Here is a 21,049-nt window from a genome sequence, read left to right as displayed (position 1 = left end):
CATCATCTTCACCATCATCATCTTCTTCTTCATCATCACTGTCATCATCATTATCATGTCCTTGGGTTGGCGCCGCCCCCCAGTGGGTGTTGAGCACTCGAGGGTTAATTTCAGGGTAGAACAGGGAAGCTATGGGCTTGGCGCCGGGCAGAGGTCCTGCCGAGTGTGACCACCAGAGGGAGCAGCTGGACCTGAACCGGCCCCACTGACAGCGCCCAACGCGCCCTCCAGGAGCCAGGGGAGGGGGCTGGCAGAGAGTGGCCAGGACGGGATGTCCCCAGCCCCCAGTGGCCTCTCCTCCCACCCAGCCCCGGTCTGCAGAGCCATCCGGTCCCCACCCTGGTGACATCCTCCTCCTGCTCCCTCAATAGGGTCCAGTAGGGAATCTGGGGAGGGGGCTGGCGGGAGTGGCGGGGCGGCTCCAGCCCTTGATGGCCCCTCCCCCTCCTGTGGGGCTGTCCAGTCCCTTCCCCAAGGCCAACCTTCCCATGGCCTCTGACCCCCTCCTCCTCCCCACCCTACTCTGCCGGGCGCACCGGGTGTCCAGCGAACCCCATTCCTAAACCTTCAGGGAGCAGGGACGTGGGAGGAGGCAAAAAAACTACAGGCAGGGAGCTGGAAGGGGGGTGGGGGGGGCAGGAGACAAGAAATCAAGACACCCAGCAGCAGGACACACACACATACACACACTCACACACTCACACACACTCATACCCAGAGGCCAACAGACAGCCACCTAAAGCCTGAAAGACTGACAGCAACACAGAAAAAGACAGAACGAGAGACAAAGACAGAAATAGAAACAAACGAACACGCAGAGTCAGAAACTAGCGACAGAAAGCCAGGGAGAAAGAGAAAATTAGACACTAAGGAGATACGAACAGGGAGAGAGGCCAACCGAAAGAAAGACGGAGAAGAGGAGAGAGAAGCCCGGGCCCAGCGTGCCAGGAGGCGGATGGAGGGCGGCCTGGTGGAGGAGGAGACATAGTGGCCTGGTGGAGGAGGAGACATAGTGGCCAGGGCTGAGCTGGGTGGGCTGGGAGAAGCGAGTACCTCAGCGAGGGGGTGGGGGCATGGGAGGGGCAGGCATTCTGCTGCTGCTGCTGCTGGCTGGGGCGGGGGCGGTGGTGGCCTGGAGACCCCCAAAGGGAAAGTGTCCCCTGCGCTGCTCCTGCTCCAAAGATAGTGCCCTGTGTGAGGGCTCCCCGGATCTGCCTGTCAGCTTCTCTCCGACCCTGCTGTCACTGTGAGTCCGGCCCTCTGCATGCCTGAAAGTGGGGATGGAAGTCCTGGGACCCCAGAGGTTGGGATGCAGTGCCAAGTCCCCAGGGAAACAGGGACCCATCAAGATCTGGGGAGATGGGCAGCACAGGCTGTTGGGATGCCTTGCAGAGGGCTGCTTGCATCTGGGAGGAACAAGAGGGAAGCCCCAGAGAGCAGGGACAGGATTTGGAGCCCGGGAGTAGGGTTGAGTGCTCTCAGGGTCCTTGTCAAGCCAGGAAGGCAAATGCCTGCCTCCCCTGGCATGCGGGGCAGACACACCCAGGGTCAGGGTGGCACACTGGGGTCTCCCAAATGGCAGAAGGCTCTGGTTTGGGACTGGAGCGTTGCTGTGGTATCCCCTTCACCTACCATGGCCCACGTCTCCAGCTCACTCGTCAGGACTGGAGTCACCCAGCTGAAGGCCGGCAGCTTCCTAAGAATTCCATCTCTGCACCTGCTGTGAGTGGGGCCTGGCTGGGCCGACGACCAGTTCAAGGGAGTGGGCATTCGTGCGCATGCGTGGGAGTCTGGGCTCACACAGGTGTCAGGTGGGCGTTCATGCATGTGTGGGGGGTGTGCATACACGTGTGTGCAAGAGCAATTGTGTCCCTGCACATACTCACACCTACTGCCACGTGTGTGCCCATGCCTGTGTGGGCTGAGGGTGGAGGCCAGGGGTGATATATGCAGCAACTCTGGAAAAATTTCTTTCTTGCCCCCCTGCCAGCCTCTTCACCTCCAACTCCTTCTCCGTGATTGAGGACGACGCATTTGCAGGCCTGTCCCACCTGCAGTACCTGTGAGTGAGGCCAGGGGATGGAGGCAGGTGGGCCTGGGAGAAGGAGATGGGAGCTGTGTTCCTGAAGAGCAGGTGTTTGGACATCCTGGTGGGAGGATGTTGATAAAAATGGCAAACCCAGTGGTAACGATGCTTGGGGTGATATTGATGAAGTTCTCAGGGCTGGTGTCAATGAGGCTTATCAGTGTTGATTATCACCTACCTTCTCTGCTTCAAGATCTACAAAGGGCCCGGATATCCAGATCCTGATTCTGGCTCTACGTGACTCATGGGAGCCCAGGGAGGGTGTAAAGAAGTCAGAGACAAGAAACATTTCAAGGGGCCGGGTGCGGTGGCTCATGCATGTAATCTCAGCACTTTGGGAGGCCGAGGCGGGTAGATCATCTGAGGTCGGGAATTCGAGACCAGCCTGACAAACATGGAGAAACCCCAGCTCTACTAAAAATAGAGCAGGCGTGGTGGTGGGCACCTGTAGTCCCAGCTACTCAGGAGGCTGGGGCAGGAGAATCACCTGAACCCAGGAGGCAGAGGTTGTGGGGAACTGAGATCATGTCATTGCACTCCAGCCTGGGCAACAAGAGCGAAACTCCAAAACATTTCAAATGACCAGGAAACAACTCTGAACTAGGTGGTGGGGTGGTACTGTGGTGGTGTTGAGGGTGGTGCTGATGGTTGGGGAGTGGTGGTGATGGTGGTGGCGGTGGCAGTGACAGCATGACAATGCTGGCACTGGTGTTGGTCATGGCATTGATGAGAATGGCAGTGGTGGTGATCCTGTTGCTGCTGCTGATGTGGGGTTGGTGGCGTTACTGATGATGACGGAGTAGAGACGCTGTGGTAAGAATGGCAGCCCCAGTGGCGATGAGGCTACGGATGAAGTGGATGTGGGAGCCGCGGTGGCTCACTCAAGTTGTCCCGGCGCTTGAGGAGGCGAGGCTATGTGTTCGAGGCCAGCCTGGGCAACATAAGAACCTCTCATTCATTAAACAAAAGAAAAAGAAATGGATGATGAAGTTCTTGGGGCTTGTGTCCCTGTCAATTATGAATGTTGTGGGAGATGGTGAGTACAGTATTGGTGTTGGTGTTGGTGATGGCTGTGGGTAGGATGCTGGGGGTGATATTAGTGGCAGTGTTGTTGGCACTGGGTTGGTGATGTTGGTGAAGGTGTTGGTATTTACGGAAACCGGCAGCAGTGGTACTGGCGGTGGGTGAACATGTGCATCTTGGGCACAGTGGAGGTATTGCTGGTATTGGCAGTGCTGGTGGTGCTCATGCGGATGTGTGAGAGCGCAGCAGTGGAGATGAGGGTGGGAGTCTTTCTGGTGTTGGGCATGAAGATTGTGTTGTTGATAAAGATGATCAGCGTTGGTGGGGTAGAGTTTGGTAGTGATAATATCGGTGTTGGTGTTGATGGGAGTGCGTGGTGACATTCATATTGGTGACGATGATGCTAGTGTTGGTGATGACATTGACAAGGTATGGTGTTGGGGATAATGGCAGTTATTGGTCCTGGGTTGATGATGGTGGTAGAGACATGGATGTGGGGATGCCGGCACTGGTGATGGTCATTACGGATGATGCTGGAGGTAACGCGGTGATGTGGGTGTTGGCACTGGTGATGGTCATTACAGATGATGCTGGAGGTAACGCAGTGATGTGGGTGTTGGCACTGGTGATGGTGGTGGTGGTGGCAGGGCAGTGTGCACAGTGAAGCTGGCAATGACTATAGGGCCAGCTTCATGGCTCCTAGAATTGAGGGCTGGGACCTTGGCAAGGAGAGGTTTCTAAGATGCTTTCCCTGGGGTTGTTCATGATACTGGAAGATAACTCAGCACCTTCCAGCAGGCCTATGTCTTTCATGGGGTGCGTTCCCTGAAGCTCAGTGGGCCTCCCTCTCACCCCAGCTTCCCTCTACAGCTTCATCGAGGACAATGAGATTGGCTCCATCTCTAAGAACGCCCTCAGAGGACTTCGCTCACTCACACATCTGTGCGTGCCTCCACCACCCCAGCCTTCCATGACAGGCACCCACATTCCACCACCCGGGGGACACAGGGTCTCCTGGCAGCTGCTGATGGTGCCTTCTCTTCCTCTACCAGAAGCCTGGCCAATAACCATCTGGAGGCCCTCCCCAGATTCCTATTCCGAGGCTTGGAGACGCTTACTCATGTGTGAGGCTCGTGGGGGATGGGAGTGGGGCGGTTGGGGAATGTTTGTGTCGGGGGGCATCCGGGCCCACTATTGGTTGGCATGCGTGCATTTGGCTGTGGTGGTTCTTACACATTTTTCTTACCATGATGGGGCACCATCTCTGGGGACACTTGCCTGGGGAGGGGGCAGGAGTACGGCCCCCAGGGCATGGAAACCAGGTCACAGCCCCTCAGCAACTTCTTGCCCCAGGGACCTCCGAGGGAACCCATTCCAGTGTGACTGCCGCATCCTCTGGCTCCTGCAGTGGATGCCCACCATGAACGCCAGCGTGGGGACCGGCGCCTGTGCAGGCCCAGCCGCCCTGAGCCACATGCAGCTCCGCCACCTCGACCCCAAGACCTTCAAGTGCAGAGCCATAGGTGGGGGGCTTTCCCCATGGGGCGGGAGGCGGGAGACCCGAGGGAATGGCTGTCTCACTCCGCGCCCTGCTGATTCCTGCCTCGGGGAGACCCTGAGCAAGCAGGAGCACCTTCCTGAGCCCCAGTTTTCTCATCTGTAAAGTGAGGGTAATAAACCCTGATATAGGAGTGCCATGGGAATTCAATGATACGTCCTCGCCTGTTCGGCATTTGGCGCCGGGCCTAGGACAGAGGCCCTTCAAAGTTCACTGTTGTTAACATAAAAGCAACCACTTTAAAAATTCTTCGTTACATGCCAAGCATTATTGTAAGAACTATAGGTGCAAAGTCACCTCACTTACATGGACTCACCTTTTCTCTTTTCTTTCTTTCTTTCTTTCTTTCTTTCTTTCTTTCTTTCTTTCTTTCTTTCTTTCTCTCTCTCTCTTTTCTTTCTTTCTTTCTCTCTCTCTCTCCCTTTTCTTTCTTTCTTTCTCTCTTTGTCTCTCTCTCTCTTTCTTTCTTTCTTTCCTTTTTGAGAGAGTGTTTCGCTCTTGTTGCCCAGGCTGGAGTGCAGTGGCGTGATCTGGGCTCACCACAACCTCCGCCTCCTGGGTTCAAGCAATTCTCCTGCCTCAGCCTCCCGAGTAGCTGGGATTATAGGCGCGCGCCACCATGCCTGGCTAATTTTGTATTTTTAGTAGAGACGGGGTTTCTCCATGTTGGTCAGGCTGGTCTCGAACTCCTTACCTCAGGTGATCCGCCTGCTTCAGCCTCCCAAAAGTGCTGAGATTACAGGTGTGAGCCACCGAGCCTGGCCAATTTGCCTTTTCTATAAATAGATTTTGGTGCCTTTTGGGATACTAGGCAGTGCAGAAAGCACAGCGTGATGAGGCCAGCTCTGGTTCTCGCCCTCAAAGAGTTAAATGTCCAGAGGAAGGCAGCCCCAGACAGGACAGCCCAGGATGATCTGGGCAGGATCGGGAGGCCCAGCCAGAGGGGTCAGGGCAGGGATCGGGGAAGTCATGGGAGCTGAGGGAGCCCAGAGTCAGGGCCAGGGCCAGGGCCAGGGCCACACAGAGCTGGGAGACAGTAAGGAGTTTAAGCCTGAAGGAGTTTAAGCCTGAAGGGTCTTTACACAGATGCTTTTCTTTTCTAAGAGTTGGGATCTCACTCTGTCACCCAGGCTGGAGTGCAGTGGTGCCATCAAACTCCTGGGCTCAAGCAATCTTCCTGCCTCAACCTGCCAAATAGTGGGGACTACAGGCACATGCTACTGTGCTCAGCTAATTTTGTTTTTAAAACTTTTTTGCTATGTTGCCCAGGCTGGTCTTGAACTTCTGGCTTCAAGTAATCTTTCCCCCTCAGCCTCCAAAAGTGCTGGGATAACAAGCATTCGCCACTGCACCTGGCCACAGATTTGATGAATACAATAACAACAATTGTTATTATCTATAACAATATACGTGCATAATTATTATCAACATATAATTATTATTCTAAGTGTAAGACATGTTTTTGGTCCGCAGGACACATAGAAGAAGGAGACTTAACTTAGGGAGTCCGTCTTCATTCATGTTATCCAACAAACGTTCACTAACATTCACGCATGCCCAGCCCTGTGAGAGGTGAGGGTCGCTGTGGTTGGGGCCTGAGCCTTGGCCTTACGGGTCTTACCGTCCTGGGAATTTGGGGAGACAGACATTTATAAAACATAGCGCAGGCTGGGCATAGTGGCTTATGCCTGTAATCCCAGCACTTTGGGAGGCTGAGATGGGCAGATCACTTGAGGTCAGGAGTTCGAGACCAGCCTGGCCAAGATGGTGAAACCCCGTCTCTACTAAGAATACAAAAAGTAGCTGGGCACAATGGCGGGCGCCTGTAATCCCAGATACTCAGGAGGCTGAGGCAGGAGAATTGCTTGAACCTGGGAGGCAGAGGTTGCAGTGAGCCGAGGTCGTGCCACTACACTCCAGCCTGGGCAACAAGAGTGAAACTCTGTCTCAAAAAAAAAAAAAATTACACAGATAAATGTGTGCTATACATTGTGATAACTGCAGGGAATGATGAGACAAGGGAGGTTCCTATGAGAGTCAGAGAAGACTTCTCTGAAGTGAGGACCTTAGGTCTCAATGTGGCTAAGTGAGGAACAGAGGGAAGGGCTCTTCAGAGAGAAGGAACAGCCTGGCAGGTGGCCCTGAGGCAGCATAGAGCTTGCCCTGTTTGAAGATCAAAAGAAGGCAGGTGTGGCTTAGAGGTGGTGAGTGAGGGACAGCTACGGATTTTGGAAACCACAGAGAGGAGAGCAGACTTCATTCTGGGCCATGGGAAGAATGGAGAGGTTTTTATTATTATTATTATTATTATTTGTTTATTTGAACCGGGTCTCACTCTGTCACCCAGGCTGAAGCATGGTGGCACAATCACCGCTTACTGAGGACTTGACCTCCCCAGGCTCAGGTGATCCTCCTGACTCAGCCTCCCTGGTGATGGGGACTGCAGGTGTGTCACCACCATGCCCTGCTAATTTTTTGTATTTTTTGTAGAGATGGGGGTTTTGCCATGTTGTCCAGGCTTCTCTCAGATTCCTGGGCTCTACTGATCCATCTGCCTTGGTTTCCCAAAGTGTTGGGATTAAAGGCGTGAGCCACCACTCTCAGCCGAGAGTTTTGAGCAGGAGGTGATTTGATAGCCATTTAAAAAAGATTCGCCCTTTAGGTGGGCATTATAGGTAGTTTGGCTCATTGCTTCAACATTGGCACCTGGAAACAGGGCCTGGCATGCAGAGTGAAATATTACAGCCTGGAGTCGACTGCCCGGCTCCCCCATTAACAAGCGCAGTAGCCTTGGTGCCCCAGTAACCACAGAAGCCAACCTGCCATCACACACTCTCAAAATACCATGGATTAAGGACGGAGGGGTCTGGAGCAAGCTGTCCAGGTGTGCAGGGCAGCCCCTGGGCATCGTCTTTGCTTTCGTGTTTGAAGCCAGGTTGTGGCATATCCACGTGTGGGAAAGGAGACCAAGTCGGGACAAGCTGTTTCCAGGCGTGATGGCTCATTACACTCATCACATCTGCCTTTGTTCCACTGGCCGCTTGGTCTCAAAACAGCCACATCTGACTTCCAGGGAGGGCGGTGAATGGAGGTCCGGGAGAAAGCAGCCTCTAGCTGGGTGGCCTGGTGACCAGCTCCAGTCCTGCCTCCCAGAAGGTGGGAAAGACGGATTTTGTTGGATGACTGCCTGTGCCCTTAGCCTTCACTTTCTCATCTGTAAAGGGGAGATCATAACAGAATGTACCTCAGAGGGATGTTGAGAAGTTAAATGAATTAACTGAGATGCTGTTTCTAAGGGATTATTTGGTGATGTCACAGAGCTCCGAAAATAAAGCTTATCATGCTCTTGTGAGTTAATATGTCTATAGTCAGGTATGGCGGCTCATGCCTGTATGCCAGCACTTTGGGGGGTCAAGGCAGGAGGATCTCTTGAGCCTAGGAATTCTAGTCCAGCCTGGGCAACATAGCAAGACCCCATCTCTACAAAAAATAAAAAATTAGCCAGGCATGGTAGTGCATGGCTATAGTCTCAGCAGCTCAGGAGGCTGAGGTGGGAGGATTCCTTGAGCCTGGAAGGGGGAGGCTGCAGTGAGCTATGATTATGCCACTGCACTCCAGCCTGGGGGACATAGTGAGACCCTGTCTCAAAACAAAACAAACCCCGCCCCCAAACCAAACAAACATCTTCAGATCAAGATTCCAGTTCTATGACCCTATGAGGGGAGTACCATGAATGGCCCCATTTCAGAGATGTGCAAACTGAGGCTGAGCCATGAGGACCCTCGGGGCCTCGGGGCCTGCCTGACTCTCTCCTCCACCCCCAGAGCTGTCCTGGTTCCAGACCGTGGGGGAGTCGGCGCTGAGCGTAGAGCTCTTCTCCTACCAGGGGGAGCCTCACATCGTGCTAGCACAGCCCTTCGCCGGCCGCTGCCTGATCCTTTCCTGGGACTACAGCCTGCAGCGCTTCCGGCCAGAGGAAGAGCTGCCCGGTGAGCACCTCCCCGTCCTTCTGCCTGCCCAGTAGCCTGCCTGGCCAGCCTGACCTGCCTCTCCGCCTCCCACCTCCCCACAGCGCCCTCCGTGGTGTCCTGCAAGCCGCTAGTGCTGGGCCCCAGTCTCTTCGTGCTGGCCGCCCGCCTGTGGGGGGGCTCACAGCTGTGGGCCCGGCCCAGCCCCGGCCTGCGCCTGGCCCCGACGCAGACCCTGGCCCCGAGGCGGCTGCTGCGGCCCAATGACGCCGAGCTCCTGTGGCTGGAAGGGCAGCCCTGCTTCGTGGTGGCCGACGCCTCCAAGGCGGGCAGCACCACGCTGCTGTGCCGCGATGGGCCCGGCTTTTACCCGCACCAGAGCCTGCACGCCTGGCACCGGGACACGGACGCCGAGGCCCTGGAGCTGGACGGTCGGCCCCATCTGCTGCTGGCCTCGGCCTCCCAGCGGCCCGTGCTCTTCCATTGGACCGGTGGCCGCTTCGAGAGACGCACGGACATCCCTGAGGCGGAGGATGTCTATGCCACACGCCACTTCCAGGCTGGTGGGGACGTGTTCCTGTGCCTCACACGCTACATTGGGGACTCCATGGTGAGGCTGGGCCTGGGGGAGGAGGGGGCACAGCCAGGCCTGACGCTGCAGCTGACTCCCATTGAGGGTTGGCTGGCTTGCTTTCTTTCTTTCTCTTTCTTTCTTTCTTTCTTTCTTTCTTTCTTTCTTTCTTTCTTTCTTTCTTTTTCTTTCTTTCTTTCTTGAGACGGGAGTCTGGCTCCGTTGCCAGGCTAGAGTGCAGTGGCATGATCTCGGCTCATCTTCGCGTCCTGGGTTCAAGCAATTCTCCTGCCTCAGCCTCCCAAATAGCTGGGATTACAGGCGCACACCACGATGCCCAGCTAATTTTTGTATTTTTAGTAGAGACAGGGTTTCACCATGTTGGCCAAGATGGTCTCCATCTCTTGACCTTGTGATCCACCCACCTCGGCCTCCCAAAGTGCTGGGATTACAGGCGTGAGCTACCAAGCCCTGCCTCGAGGGCTGGCTTTTCAGCACTGTGGCATTCTTGCACACTAAGCCTCTAAACTCTGACCTAGCCTCACATGCCGGCCTTTGAACCAGGATCCCACCCCACACTGATGCTGAGACTGTGACCCCCTCAAAGCTGGCTGACTCTAAACCACTCCCCAGTCCCCAACACTGACACTGGCCCCAACATCCTGATTCTACCCCCAGATCCTGGTTCTGTGACTCAGATGCATTCCAGACTTCACAGCCACACCCATCCCCACCCTGACACTGAGCACCCCCAGGTTCACGCTGGGGTTAAGACCTGCCCACTCTCTTTCTGGAGTGAGGTGCAGGCAGGAGAGGGTTCTGAGCCTGGAAGGGCCCTGATCTGTCTCAGGTTTTCACAAGGTGGTGAACAGACTCAGGGAGCAGGGAGAGGAGCCTAGAGACCAGGAAAGAGGCAGCCAAGATGGTCCAGTTGGGAGGGCATAGAGTGCTGCCAGAGGTGGTGGGAGAAATGTACAACTATAGTAGGTGAAACTGAGAGTACATGGCTGAGTGCTTCTGTGTGGGGTGTGAGGGCAAGAGAAGGGCTCAGAACAACTCCATGTGTGTGGCTGAACAGCTGAGTGGTGACCTTTATGAAGATAGGAAAGCTGTGGGAGTTTGGGGACCTACAGACTTCTGCTTCCAAGCTATTCCAGGGCCCCCAGAGCCACCCCCCAGGACCCCAGGCTCTCACCGGCCACACCCCCACAGGTCATGCGCTGGGACGGCTCCATGTTTCGTCTGCTGCAGCAACTTCCCTCGAGAGGTGCCCATGTCTTCCAACCCCTGCTCATCGCCAGGGACCAGCTGGCCATCCTGGGCAGCGACTTCGCCTTCAGCCAGGTCCTCCGCCTTGAGCCTGACAAGGGGCTCCTGGAGCCGCTGCAGGAGCTGGGGCCCCCGGCCCTGGTGGCCCCCCGCGCCTTTGCCCACGTCACCATGGCCGGCAGACGCTTCCTCTTTGCTGCTTGCTTTAAGGGCCCCACCCAGATCTACCAGCATCACGAGATCGACCTCAGTGCTTGAGACCCCCAGCGGGACTCTAGGCATGGCTGGAGCCCCTGGACGGCCCCTTGGCTGGTTCCCGGCCCCACTTGGGGTGACAGCTGCTGACCACAGGCCACATTCATCAGCCACACGTCTATACCTTAAGCCCACTTCTTAAGGGATCTGCACCTGTGGGGGGACATAGGGGGTCCTAGCCTACTGGGCCTCCGGAGCTGCTCACAGGTCTAAAGCAACATCTGGACATCTCGGCTGGGGCAGATTCCCCATCAAAGGCAACCTGGGGGTGCAGGCTGGTGCACTGCATGGAGTCTAGGTGGGGGTCACGTGCAGAGCTTCATGGCTCCCCTCTCAACCCGCTCCCACCCTTCCTGGTCCACGGAAAGCACTGAGGGGTTGATGGCATTCCCTTCCTATTCTAAACTCCACACAGCCAATCTGCTTTCCTGGAGAAGCGCCAACCTCGAAGACAACTCGGCGCTGGGCGGGTTCCCCTCTGCTGCTTGTGCGCATGCGTGCGGCCGCCCTGGGCGTTGTGCCTCTTGCGCCTACCGCGCGTGCGCGGGGCACAGGGCGTGACAGCTAGAGGTGTCGCAGGAAGCCCGGTGCCCTCCTGGATGGGGCGACGGGGGCAAGGACAAGAAGAGTCCGAGCTCAATAAATGCGCTCTGCACCCTCCCCGCCCACTGTTCTGGATCCCTGGGAGAGGGTGTCTTGTGAAAGCGGAAGTGGTGTCCCCGGAGCAGTGCTCCGAGGGGCCCAGGTAGTGGACTCGTGGTTATGGAGGGACTCAGGGGATGTTTGAGGCATGATGAGGGGACAAGTCACGAGTTTACTGTGGGTCTCTTTTTGGGTTCATGTCTCAGGACATTGGAGGAGATTTTTTTTTGGGGGGTGTTTTGAGTTTTAGGCATTTTGTGAGGTGGTTCATGGGAACATTTTGGATGCCTTTTTAGGTACTGGGGAGTCTCAAGGGAGTTTGAGGCTTGTTGGAAGTTCTCACGCTATGTGGCCATTGTGTATAATTAAGGGTAGCATAGGGAATTATTTAACAGGCTTGCAGGGACATTTGGGTATTTGGAAAGATCTTGTAATAAAGTGAGGTCTCGGGGTGAGTGAGAGGGTCACAGGGTCTTACTTTTATAAACTGTCTGAACACTGCCATCATGGTGGGATGATCCTACATCCCAGTTTTCCTGGGATGGTCCATGGTCCCCTGGAACGTTCCAGTGTTCCATCTGCTTAGAGCTCTCTTTCATTCCTTTTGGCCACTAGTAAATCCCAAATTGCACATGAGGTTCCCACGGTCTAGGAGGCAGAGTGCAGGGCTGGGCCGTGCAATCAGCCACAAGGGAGTAGGCCTGTGGGCTTTTCAACAAGCAGGCTCAGCTGCCAGCCTCTGTGCCAGCCTCCAGGGCACACCAACCTTCTCATGGCGCCCCAAGCCCCACCCCAAGGCACACATAGGAAGTCTCCAGGCTGCTTGGGCAGAGGCACAATCATTTTAGATTAAAAATTGAACGAGACCCTCCCACGAGAGGTGAGATGATAAGGCCCATCTGTGCAAGGAAGTCCCAGCCAAGGAGGAACAATTCCATTCTGGAGTTCAAGTTGCTGTGCAGAGACAGGACCCGGGGACAGAGAAGGGTCCTCCACCCAGTTTTGGTTGGTCTGTCCTCAGCAGTTATGGGCTGAGCCTGGGAAAGGGATGGGGTCAGTTTGTGAGGGTGGACTGAATTCTTTCTTTCCAGTGTGCATGCGCGTGTACACACACACACACACACACACACCCCACTTCCGTGTTCCCCTCATCCCCATGCTGCCCCATCTTACCTGGGGTGATGAGAGGTGGAGCCTCCCCTGGATGGTGACTAAGGAGACAAAAGTGGTGAGATCTGAATCCACCCCATTTGTCCTGTCCCTCCAGGTAGAGGGTTCTCAGCCTGTCCAGACTTGTTTTCCTGGCTGCTTTTCCACTGGTAGGGGGGGGGCGGGGGGCGGGTTGTGCAATCCCAGGGGCTAATGCATTTCAGGATTTGGGGCCCTCTGGGGATTACCAGCTAGAAACAATGAACCTGGGAAATTTTAGCGGCAGGAACTCTGTGGGGCAGAGTCTGGAGGCCTCTCCTGCTGGGAGAGCTAGCCCTTTCATGCTGAAAAGCATCTAGCCAGCCTGAGGCAGGCAGGCATGCCAGAACAGCACACATCTTACCCGGGCTTCTGACGGAGCTTGCATTTGCATTTCCCACCTGTTAGGGAGAGGTGAGTGGTCAGGGGAGGGGAGCCCCAGCCCCACTCCACCTGCTCCCCCAGCTCCTCCACTCACTCATGAGGATGATGATGCCCAAGGCGCACAGAACCCCGGCACAGATGAGCCCGCCGACCCGAAGCCTGTGCCAGTCTAGGAGGAAAAAGGAGAGGACCTCAGTGCCAGGCTGTGTCCTCCCCATCCATCTTCCCATCCTCTTGATAAATACATATGGAGCACCTAGGATGCGCAGGGTGCCAGGGACACCACAGTAAGAGAACAGACAGAATCCCAGGTGCTCACATTCTAGTGCACACACCAGCAAACAAGATCTGTCATGCGGGGTCAGGCGGAGATGAGTATAATAAGCAGGGTGGGAGCTGGCAAGTCACAGGGCAGGCTGGGCGTTGGGGCTGACACCTGTTAGGATAGTGCAAAAGTAATTGCGTTTTTGGCTGGGCGAGGTGACTCACGCCTGTAATCTCAGCACTTTGGGAGCCCCAGGCGGGCAGATCACCTGAGGTCAGGAGTTTGAGACCAGCCTGGCCAACATGGTAAAACCCCATTCCTACTAAAACTACAAAAATTAGCCAGGTGTGGTGATCTGTGCCTGTAATCCCAGCTACTCAGGAAGCTGAGGCTGGAGAATCCTTTGAATGTGGTACCTAGGAGGCAGAGGTTGCAGTGAGCCAAGATCTCGCCATTGCACTCCAGCCTGGGTGACAGAGCAAAACTCTGCCTCAGGAAAAAAAAAGTAATTGCATTTTTGCCATTAAAAGCAGTCACAAAAAACACAATTATTTTTGCACCAACCTAATATAATCCCAGTGCTTTGGGACTTCAGGAGTTCTAAACCAGCCTGAGCAACATAGCGAGACCCCATCTCTACAAAATATACAAAAATTAGCCAGGCATGGTGGTGCAGGCCTGCAGTCCCAGCTATTCAGGAGGCTGAGGCAGGAGGATTGCTTGAGCCCAGGAATTTGAGGCTGCAGTGAACTATGGTCACGCCACTGCACTCCAGCTTGGGCGACAGAGTGAGACCCTATCTCTAAAAAATTAAGTCAGAGGGCAGCTCTTTTGGAGGGAGTAATAAGGGAAGGCCCTCTCAAAGGGCTGCATCTGAGCAGAGGTGAGGGAGGGAGCCATTCGGGTCTATGGAAGGAAGTGTTCCAGACAGAGGAACCAGCAAGTGCAGAGATCCGAGGCTGGCAGTGTGTCTGCTGTGTCTGGGAGGCTTGGAGCAGGAGTGAGGAGCGTGGAGGAGGTGAGGGCAGAGCGGGGAGTGGGGAGCAGGTCATTGGAACCTGGAGGCCAGATGGGGGTTTTGACCGAATAGCTCGCTGCCTCCGGTGAAGCTGCTTCCTGAACTCCAGGAAGTTTTCTCAAGTCAACGCTTCTCCCAGCAGTTGATCTGAACCAAACAATGGGTCCTTGCAAACTGTCCTCACCTCCTGAGTGTGTCTAACCATCTTGCTGGAACAGAACCTTCCCAAAGGCCAGGTTGCCGCCTCTAGTTCCTTTAATCCACCGTGTGGACCATTCATTGCCCCCATCCTAGTCCCTTCCTATCTTTGTCCTGTGATGCTCACATCAGACCCTCACCCAACCCTGTGTGGGAACCTTAGCACCAAAGCAATATGTGGGGTTGAGGGGAGGGGAATGGGGGCACCAGCTCTCACCATAGTAGAAAGGACTGTTTTTATCTGCAAAGAAAGAAATAAGATCATGAATCCAGGATAACAGCCAGGAGCTGTTATCAATCAGGGGCCCCCCAGGAAGAATTTGGGGATGGGACGGGTGAAAGTGTCCAGTCTGACTCACCTTCCGGGTCATTGGCATCCAGGACAGGCAAGCCTGGTGGGAGAAGAGGGGAGGGAGGGGAGATGGTGATGCTGGCCTCAGCCAAGCCCTTGGGCAGGGCCTGTGGAGCCTCAGGGGCCTCGGGAAAGGGTCCCCTGAGGGACAGGGGTCTGGTCACTGAGCAGCTGCCTCATCCCATCTTATCCCATAGTGGAAATGTGGACTCGCCCACTCAGCTCCACACCTCCGAGTCACGCCAGCATTCTGCCACCTGAAACTGGGTCTAATCTGGGAGGTTTTTGGCCACCGTTTGGTCTCATGTTTCCAGACACGTGGTTAATCCATGCCTGCTGCAGCAGCGGCGGACTTTTCTGGTCAAGATGACAGATGGTTTCCGTTCCCAGGTTCCTGTTTCCCCAAATCCTATCATGCTCAAAGCCCATCCTCCCGATTCTGCCGTGTCCACACCGACCTGGTCTGGTGTTTGCACATCATTGAAAGTGACTATTATACACTTAAATAGACTTTATTAAAAATGTGATTTTATATCACTACCCTGCAGAGAATACTAGTCGTGCCCTACGTAATGGATAAAAAGTGTGCCTGTAATCTCAGAGCTTTGGGAGGCTGAGGTGGGAGGATCCGTTGAGCCTGGGAGGTCAAGGCTGCATTGAAAAAGTAAAAAAAAAAGGACTGGGTGCAGTGGCTCTGGCCTGTAGTCCCAATGCTTTTGGAGGCCAAGGTGGGAGGATTACTTGAAGTCAGGAGTTCGAGACCAGCCTGGCCAATATGATGAAACCATGTCTCGTCTAAAAATACAAAAAGTAGCCAGGCACGGCGGCACACGCCTGTAGTCCTAGCTACTTGGAGGCTGAGGCAGAAGAATCACTTGAACTTGGGAGGTAGAGATTGCAGTGAGCCAAGATCATGCCACTGCACTCCAGGCTGGGTGCAAAACTCTGTCTCAAAAAAATAAGGAAAAAAATGTATGTTGGAAGGTGTTAAAGGTGCAGTTGCACCCAGCCGAGCCTGCTCCTTCAAGTTTTTAGAAAACGTTTACAGATCAAAGTATCTTTATGAACAAAAGAGTAAGGGAGGTTATGCAGTAGTTAGCCAGCAAAAAAAAAGATAATGTACAAGGCCGGGCGCGGTGGCTCAAGCCTGTAATCCCAGCACTTTGGGAGGCCGAGGCGGGTGGATCACGAGGTCAAGAGATCGAGATCATCCTGGTCAACATGGTGAAACCCCATCTCTACAAAAATACAAAAAAATAAGCTGGGCATGATAGCGCGTGCCTGTAGTCCCAGCTACTCAGGAGGCTGAGGCAGGAGAATTGCCTGAACCCAGGAGGCGGAGGTTGCAGTGAGCCGAGATCGCGCCATTGCACTCCAGTCTGGGCAACAAGAGCGAAACTCCGTCTCAAAAAAAACAAAAACAAAAACAAAAGAAAATGTACAAGAGAACTGGCCGGGCAGTTATCTTCTTTCAGTGCTTTGAAGGTGTCGTTTTATTTCTTCTAGCTTCCCTTATTTCTGTTTAATAGTCAATCAAGGCTGGTGGATTACACACCTGTAATCCCAGCACTTTGGAAGGCTTAAGTGGGAGGATCAAACTCATCCAGGGGTTTGAGACCAGCTTGGGCAACATAGTGAGACCCCATCTCTGCAAAAAATTTAAAAACAAGCTGGGCATGGCGTTGTGTGTCTGGAGTCCTCGCTGTGTAGGAGGCTAAGAGAGTAGGATTGCTTGACCCCAGGATTTCAAGGCTGTGGTTAACTGTGATGGTGCCATTGCACTCCAGCCTGAGCAACAGACTCAGGAAAAAAAACAGAAGAGAGTGAGAGAATGGGGAAGACGGTGACTTTGCAGCTGTGCAACCAGCTCTTCTGTGTCTCCCTGGCAATCACTGGTTTGACTTTTCTTTTCTTTATTTTTTTTGAGACAGAGTTTCGCTCAGGCTGGAGTGCAATGGTGCACACTCAGCTCACTATAACATCCACCTCCCAAGTTCAAGCAATTTCTCCCGCCTCAGCCTCCCAAGTAACTGGAATTACAGGCATGCACCACCACACCCGGCTAATTTTGTTTCCCTATGTTGGTCAGGCTGGTCTTGAACTCCCGACCTCACGTGATCCACCCGCCTTGGCCTCCCAAAGAGCTGAGATTACAGGAGAGAGCCACTGCACCCAGCTAATTTTGTATTTTTAGTAGAGATGGGGTTTCATCATGTTGATCAGGCTGGTCTTGAACTCCGACCCAGGTGATCTACCTGCCTCGGCCTCCAAGAGAGCTGGGATTACAGGCCTCCTGACTTGCATACGGCCACTGCATACGGCCAGTATGACTTTTCTTACCCTCAAGGCGATGCTGTTCTAACATTTACCACCTCCCTGGGAAGGTAGAAAAGCACAGGAGAGAGACAGAGGCTTGGCTGCCCTCCGAGCTGGGGGATCCAGGTGAAAAAGCAGTGGAGGGATGGGTACTCACCTGCCAGGAACACGAGCAGGCCCAGGGTCGCCTTCTGCATGTCAGAGTGCTGTGCTGGCCTAGAGGGGTGGCAGGAGGTCTGGCCTTAGCAGAGCCACTGGGATGCTGGCCCTGTGCTGTGGCTCCCCAAACCTCCTCCCCTGCTGCTCAGGCAGGGTGTGCAGCTCACCCCGGGCAAACAGGCTGGCACTGGGACTCGCTGGGCTGAGAGGTAAGCAGCAGCCGTGCCGTGGGAGCGGGGCCTGGGTGGAACCCAGGCCTGACTCGGGAGCAGCCGTAATAACTCCCTGGACACCGACTTCAGGCTTTCCGTGAATCGCCCACCACCAAACGAGGGTGCCACTGCCTGCTGTTACCCTTATTGAACAGATGGGGAAACTGAGGCTCTGAGAGGTGAAACTAGGTGCCCTCGCCAGGAAGCAGGATTTAAAGCAGGCCTGGCTCCCCAGCAGCTGCTCCTAACTTAGGGCTGTAAGGGCCTTGTGTGTTTGGGGAAGTGGGGTGCTGGGAGCCAGGTGGCAGGAGGCCCGATTCCCGGGAGTGTCTCCACAGACAGCTCGGAGCCTGCCTGGCCCTGCCAGGACACGGCAGACTTCAGGCTGTGGACTGAGCAGGTTCTTCAAGCTGCCCAGGGCAGGGTGTGGGAAGGAGATGACTTGAGACTGGGACTGCGGGTAGAGGGGAACAATCTCGGCTTGGCTGCATGTTCCCCTGAACCTCCCGTCACCTCATCCCCACCCTCGCCCTTCCCAGTCCCAGCCCTAGCTCTGCCTAGCCTGGGTCCCCAGCCCAGCCCCTGACCTGGCCCCAGGCCCTCGAGGCAGCAAACACTTTCTCTTTCCCAGACAGGCCTGCAAGGCTGCTGCAGCAAGCCCCTGGATGCCATGCATGCCCTCCCCTGCCCTGCCCCTGCCCAACTGCTGAGCACATAGTTACCATAATTTTTTTTTTTTTTGGAGGCAGAGTTTTGCGCTGTCACCTAGGCTGGAGTGCAGTGGCATGATCTCAGCTCACTGAAACTTCTGCCTCAGCCTCCCAAATAGCAGAGACTACAGGTGAGTGCCACCATGCCCCACTAATTTTTGTATCTTTAATAGAAATAGGGTTTCACCATGTTGACCAGGCTGGCCTCAAACTCCTGACCTCAGGTGATCTGCTCACGTCGGCCTCCCTAAGTGCTGAGAATACAGATTTGAGCCACCGCACCTGGCCTAGTTATAATTTTGATAGCAAGAGCTGGCACTTCCTCCCCTCGCCCTGGGGTGCACACTGACCTTGCTGTTTCTCACTCACCTAACCTCCCAGCAACCCCGAGGTCATCCCCTAGTCTGCATTTCACAGATGGCAGAAATGCTGAGAGACGGCAGTGCCAGCATCCAGTGGTGTGGGTGGTCCCTGCTGGTTGGCACAGACTCCTCCCTCTGCCCGCCCACCCCGGAGCCTGGGAATCCTCTCAGCTTCCCGGTTAATTCCAGATGCTGGACTCACAGTTTTACTTTGAGCAACCATTTCTTTTCCTTTTTTGGGGGGGGTTGGGGGTTTGGAGGGGAAGAAAGCCTGAGACTTCGGGAGCTTTACTGAGGCCCACGAAGTGTTTAGAACGCCCAGAAGAGTTGGCGGGGGAGCTGGCAAGGGTGGGTGGGCAAGACCACATGGTGGATATGGGCACAGGTGGTAGGTGGCCTGCCTGTGGTCCGAAGCTGTCACCCACGACCATACGAATCCTGGTAATCCACGCAGATACAGACTGAGTGTCTACCCACAGGGCGTTTTCTCAGCTTCCCACTTTTTAATTCATATAATCTCTGCAGCTTCGTGCAGGGGGCACTATGATTAGCCCACTTGGCAGTTGCAATCCTGTGACCCTGCAAATTCATCTTAAAGCCCTATGCTCTGTCACCGTGGCTGTTGAGTCTCACCTCTTAAGCCTCTTTCCAGGGGCTCCTCCAAGCCACCTCTGGCCTGTGAAGCCCAACTCTTCCCCCTTCCCATGTTATCATCCAGCAGAGACTGACAGATGGTATCTGCCTCACCCAGCCTCTGCATAACAATGTCCAGCCCCACGTTTCCAGAGGCTTCGGGGAGCCGGGAGCTGGGTCTGCCCTCATATTCCCTGTTCAGGCTGTTGTTTGAAGAGGCCCCAGCTGCTCCTGAACCGATGTGGGCGGCGGGCAGGTTAGAAGAGGAAGGCAGCCCTGCAGCTAGCGCTCTGTCTACCTGCTGTGATTCTTCCTGGCCACGAGGTCCCAATGCCCGCCTGAGGACCATCTCCACAACCTGCCCTCTGCTAACCCCAATTCCTCCATGACGTGAGAGAAGGGGCTCATCCTCAAGGGCAAGCAGAAGGGTCCCGCCCCTTCTGTGTACCTCAAACTTCCCAAGCAACTCCCCATTTACAGCTTCCCCCAGCAGCTCCATCCTCTTTTCCTAGAGGTCTCCAGAATCCAGATTCCCCGCAATACCTGGACTCCCCGGGTCCACCCAGCACTCATCCACCCAGATGTCCCAAGTCCATTTACACACCACTGGTCCACTTGGATACCCCTGCTTACCCAGGCACCCCCTCTTCTTCACCTGGATATCCCCAACCCAGATACCCCTAATCCATGCAGGCCTCAGTCTTCCCAGACAACCCAACCACACTTACGGGTCCTGCCCTCACCCCAGCTGGCTCAACCAGTCGCTGAGGAGCATGGGGGGAAAGGGACATTAGGGGAAGGGCCTTTCTCCTATCTCCTGGCTCTAGAAATGCACCTCAAAAGATTTTATGCTCTTTAACAGCTGAGCTTCTATGTGGTGGGGAAGTGGGTGGGTAGGTTCTCCCTAATTTAGGAGCAGAGCCAAGGAGGGCTTGGAGGAAAGGGCCCCAGCTGCTCACCTGTGGGGTTCACCACGCTGATCAGAGGTTCCAGGAGAAGTCGGGGCTGCCAGGCGGAGTCCTGCCTTTATCCGAAGCTGCCACGCCCTAAGCAAACCTGGGCAGGTAGAAAACAAGTTAGATGCCCTAAGGCCCAGGGGCTCCATTCCTGCTCTTAAAGAGACAGCTTCACCCCCTCCCCAGCCTCAGGCATCAGATGGCTCCCTGGAATTCCCAGGGCCACAGCAGCCTCAGGTGAGAGGGAGAATTAGATGGGATGGAACTCGGCCCCTGAAATTAAGGAAGGAGCTTTCTCCAGTCTCCTGATCCCAGGAGAGGACCTTAAAGGGTGAAGGTTCTGGGAGGTCTTTTTTTTTGGAGAGTTTTGCTCTTGCCCAGGCTGGAGTGCAATGGCACGATCTCACCTCACCACAACCTCCACCTTCTGGGTTCAAGTGATTCTCCTACCTCAGCCTCCCGAGTAGCTGGGATTACAGGCATGTGCCACCACACCTGGCTAATTTCATATTTTTAGTAGAGACAAGGTTTCTCCATGTTTTTCTGGCTGGTCTCGAACTCCCGACCTCAGGTGATCTGCCCATCTCAGCCTCCCAAAGTGCTGGGATTACAGGCCCTCGCCCTGGGGGTTCCAGGGTCTTTAAAGGACAGAGCCTCCGGGGCCATGGAGGGAGGAGGGAGGTGAGGCTTGCTGTCCCGACCTCACTTCTTTTCCTTAGATGGTGTGTTTGCCCGATGGAAGGATTGCTGGCAACTGTGGGGAACTTAACGTTTCCTTCCAGGCCACATCTTTTTTTTTTTTTCTTCGAGATGGAGTTTCACTCTTGTTACTCAGGCTGGAGTGCAATGGTGCGATCTCACCGTAACCTCTGCCTCCTGGGTTCAGGCAATTCTGCCTCAGCCTCCTGAGTAGCTGGGATTACA

At 54.9% G+C, this 21,049-nt stretch overlaps 2 protein-coding genes across 4 annotated transcripts; one reads left to right on the top strand and one right to left on the bottom strand.

The window, feature by feature from the left end:
- The first annotated feature begins 548 nt into the window (after positions 1–548).
- Positions 549–11,390, top strand: LGI4 (leucine rich repeat LGI family member 4). 3 transcript variants are annotated; one of them, XM_054250276.2, is made up of 9 exons: positions 549–1,246; positions 1,651–1,722; positions 1,991–2,062; positions 3,980–4,051; positions 4,162–4,231; positions 4,518–4,632; positions 8,492–8,656; positions 8,740–9,245; positions 10,419–11,390. In XM_054250276.2, the coding sequence occupies exons 1-9, from the start codon at positions 1,074–1,076 to the stop codon at positions 10,731–10,733; spliced, it is 1,560 nt and encodes a 519-aa protein (XP_054106251.1). In that variant the 5' UTR covers positions 549–1,073; the 3' UTR covers positions 10,734–11,390. The 3 variants fall into 3 exon arrangements, with proteins under 3 accessions (XP_054106251.1, XP_035142253.1, XP_054106252.1); XM_035286362.3 differs by having other exon boundaries at positions 4,162–4,233; positions 4,463–4,632; XM_054250277.2 differs by lacking the exon at positions 3,980–4,051 and having other exon boundaries at positions 4,162–4,233; positions 4,463–4,632.
- An 805-nt stretch (positions 11,391–12,195) lies between these two features.
- FXYD3 (FXYD domain containing ion transport regulator 3) lies at positions 12,196–20,170 on the bottom strand. Its single transcript, XM_035286380.3, has 8 exons — positions 20,129–20,170; positions 17,251–17,309; positions 14,785–14,817; positions 14,643–14,666; positions 13,039–13,113; positions 12,925–12,961; positions 12,546–12,583; positions 12,196–12,409 (listed from the first exon to the last, which is right to left on the bottom strand). Exons 2-8 carry the CDS (start codon positions 17,288–17,290, stop codon positions 12,390–12,392), a joined length of 267 nt encoding a protein of 88 aa, XP_035142271.1. The 5' UTR covers positions 17,291–17,309; positions 20,129–20,170; the 3' UTR covers positions 12,196–12,389.
- Positions 20,171–21,049: the final 879 nt, after the last annotated feature.

The sequence above is a fragment of the Callithrix jacchus genome, chromosome 22 (assembly GCF_049354715.1).
Source record: "Callithrix jacchus isolate 240 chromosome 22, calJac240_pri, whole genome shotgun sequence".
Taxonomy (NCBI): domain Eukaryota; kingdom Metazoa; phylum Chordata; class Mammalia; order Primates; family Cebidae; genus Callithrix; species Callithrix jacchus.
The sequence above is the reverse complement of the archived record's forward strand: the minus strand, read 5'-3'. Positions and strand labels throughout refer to the sequence as shown.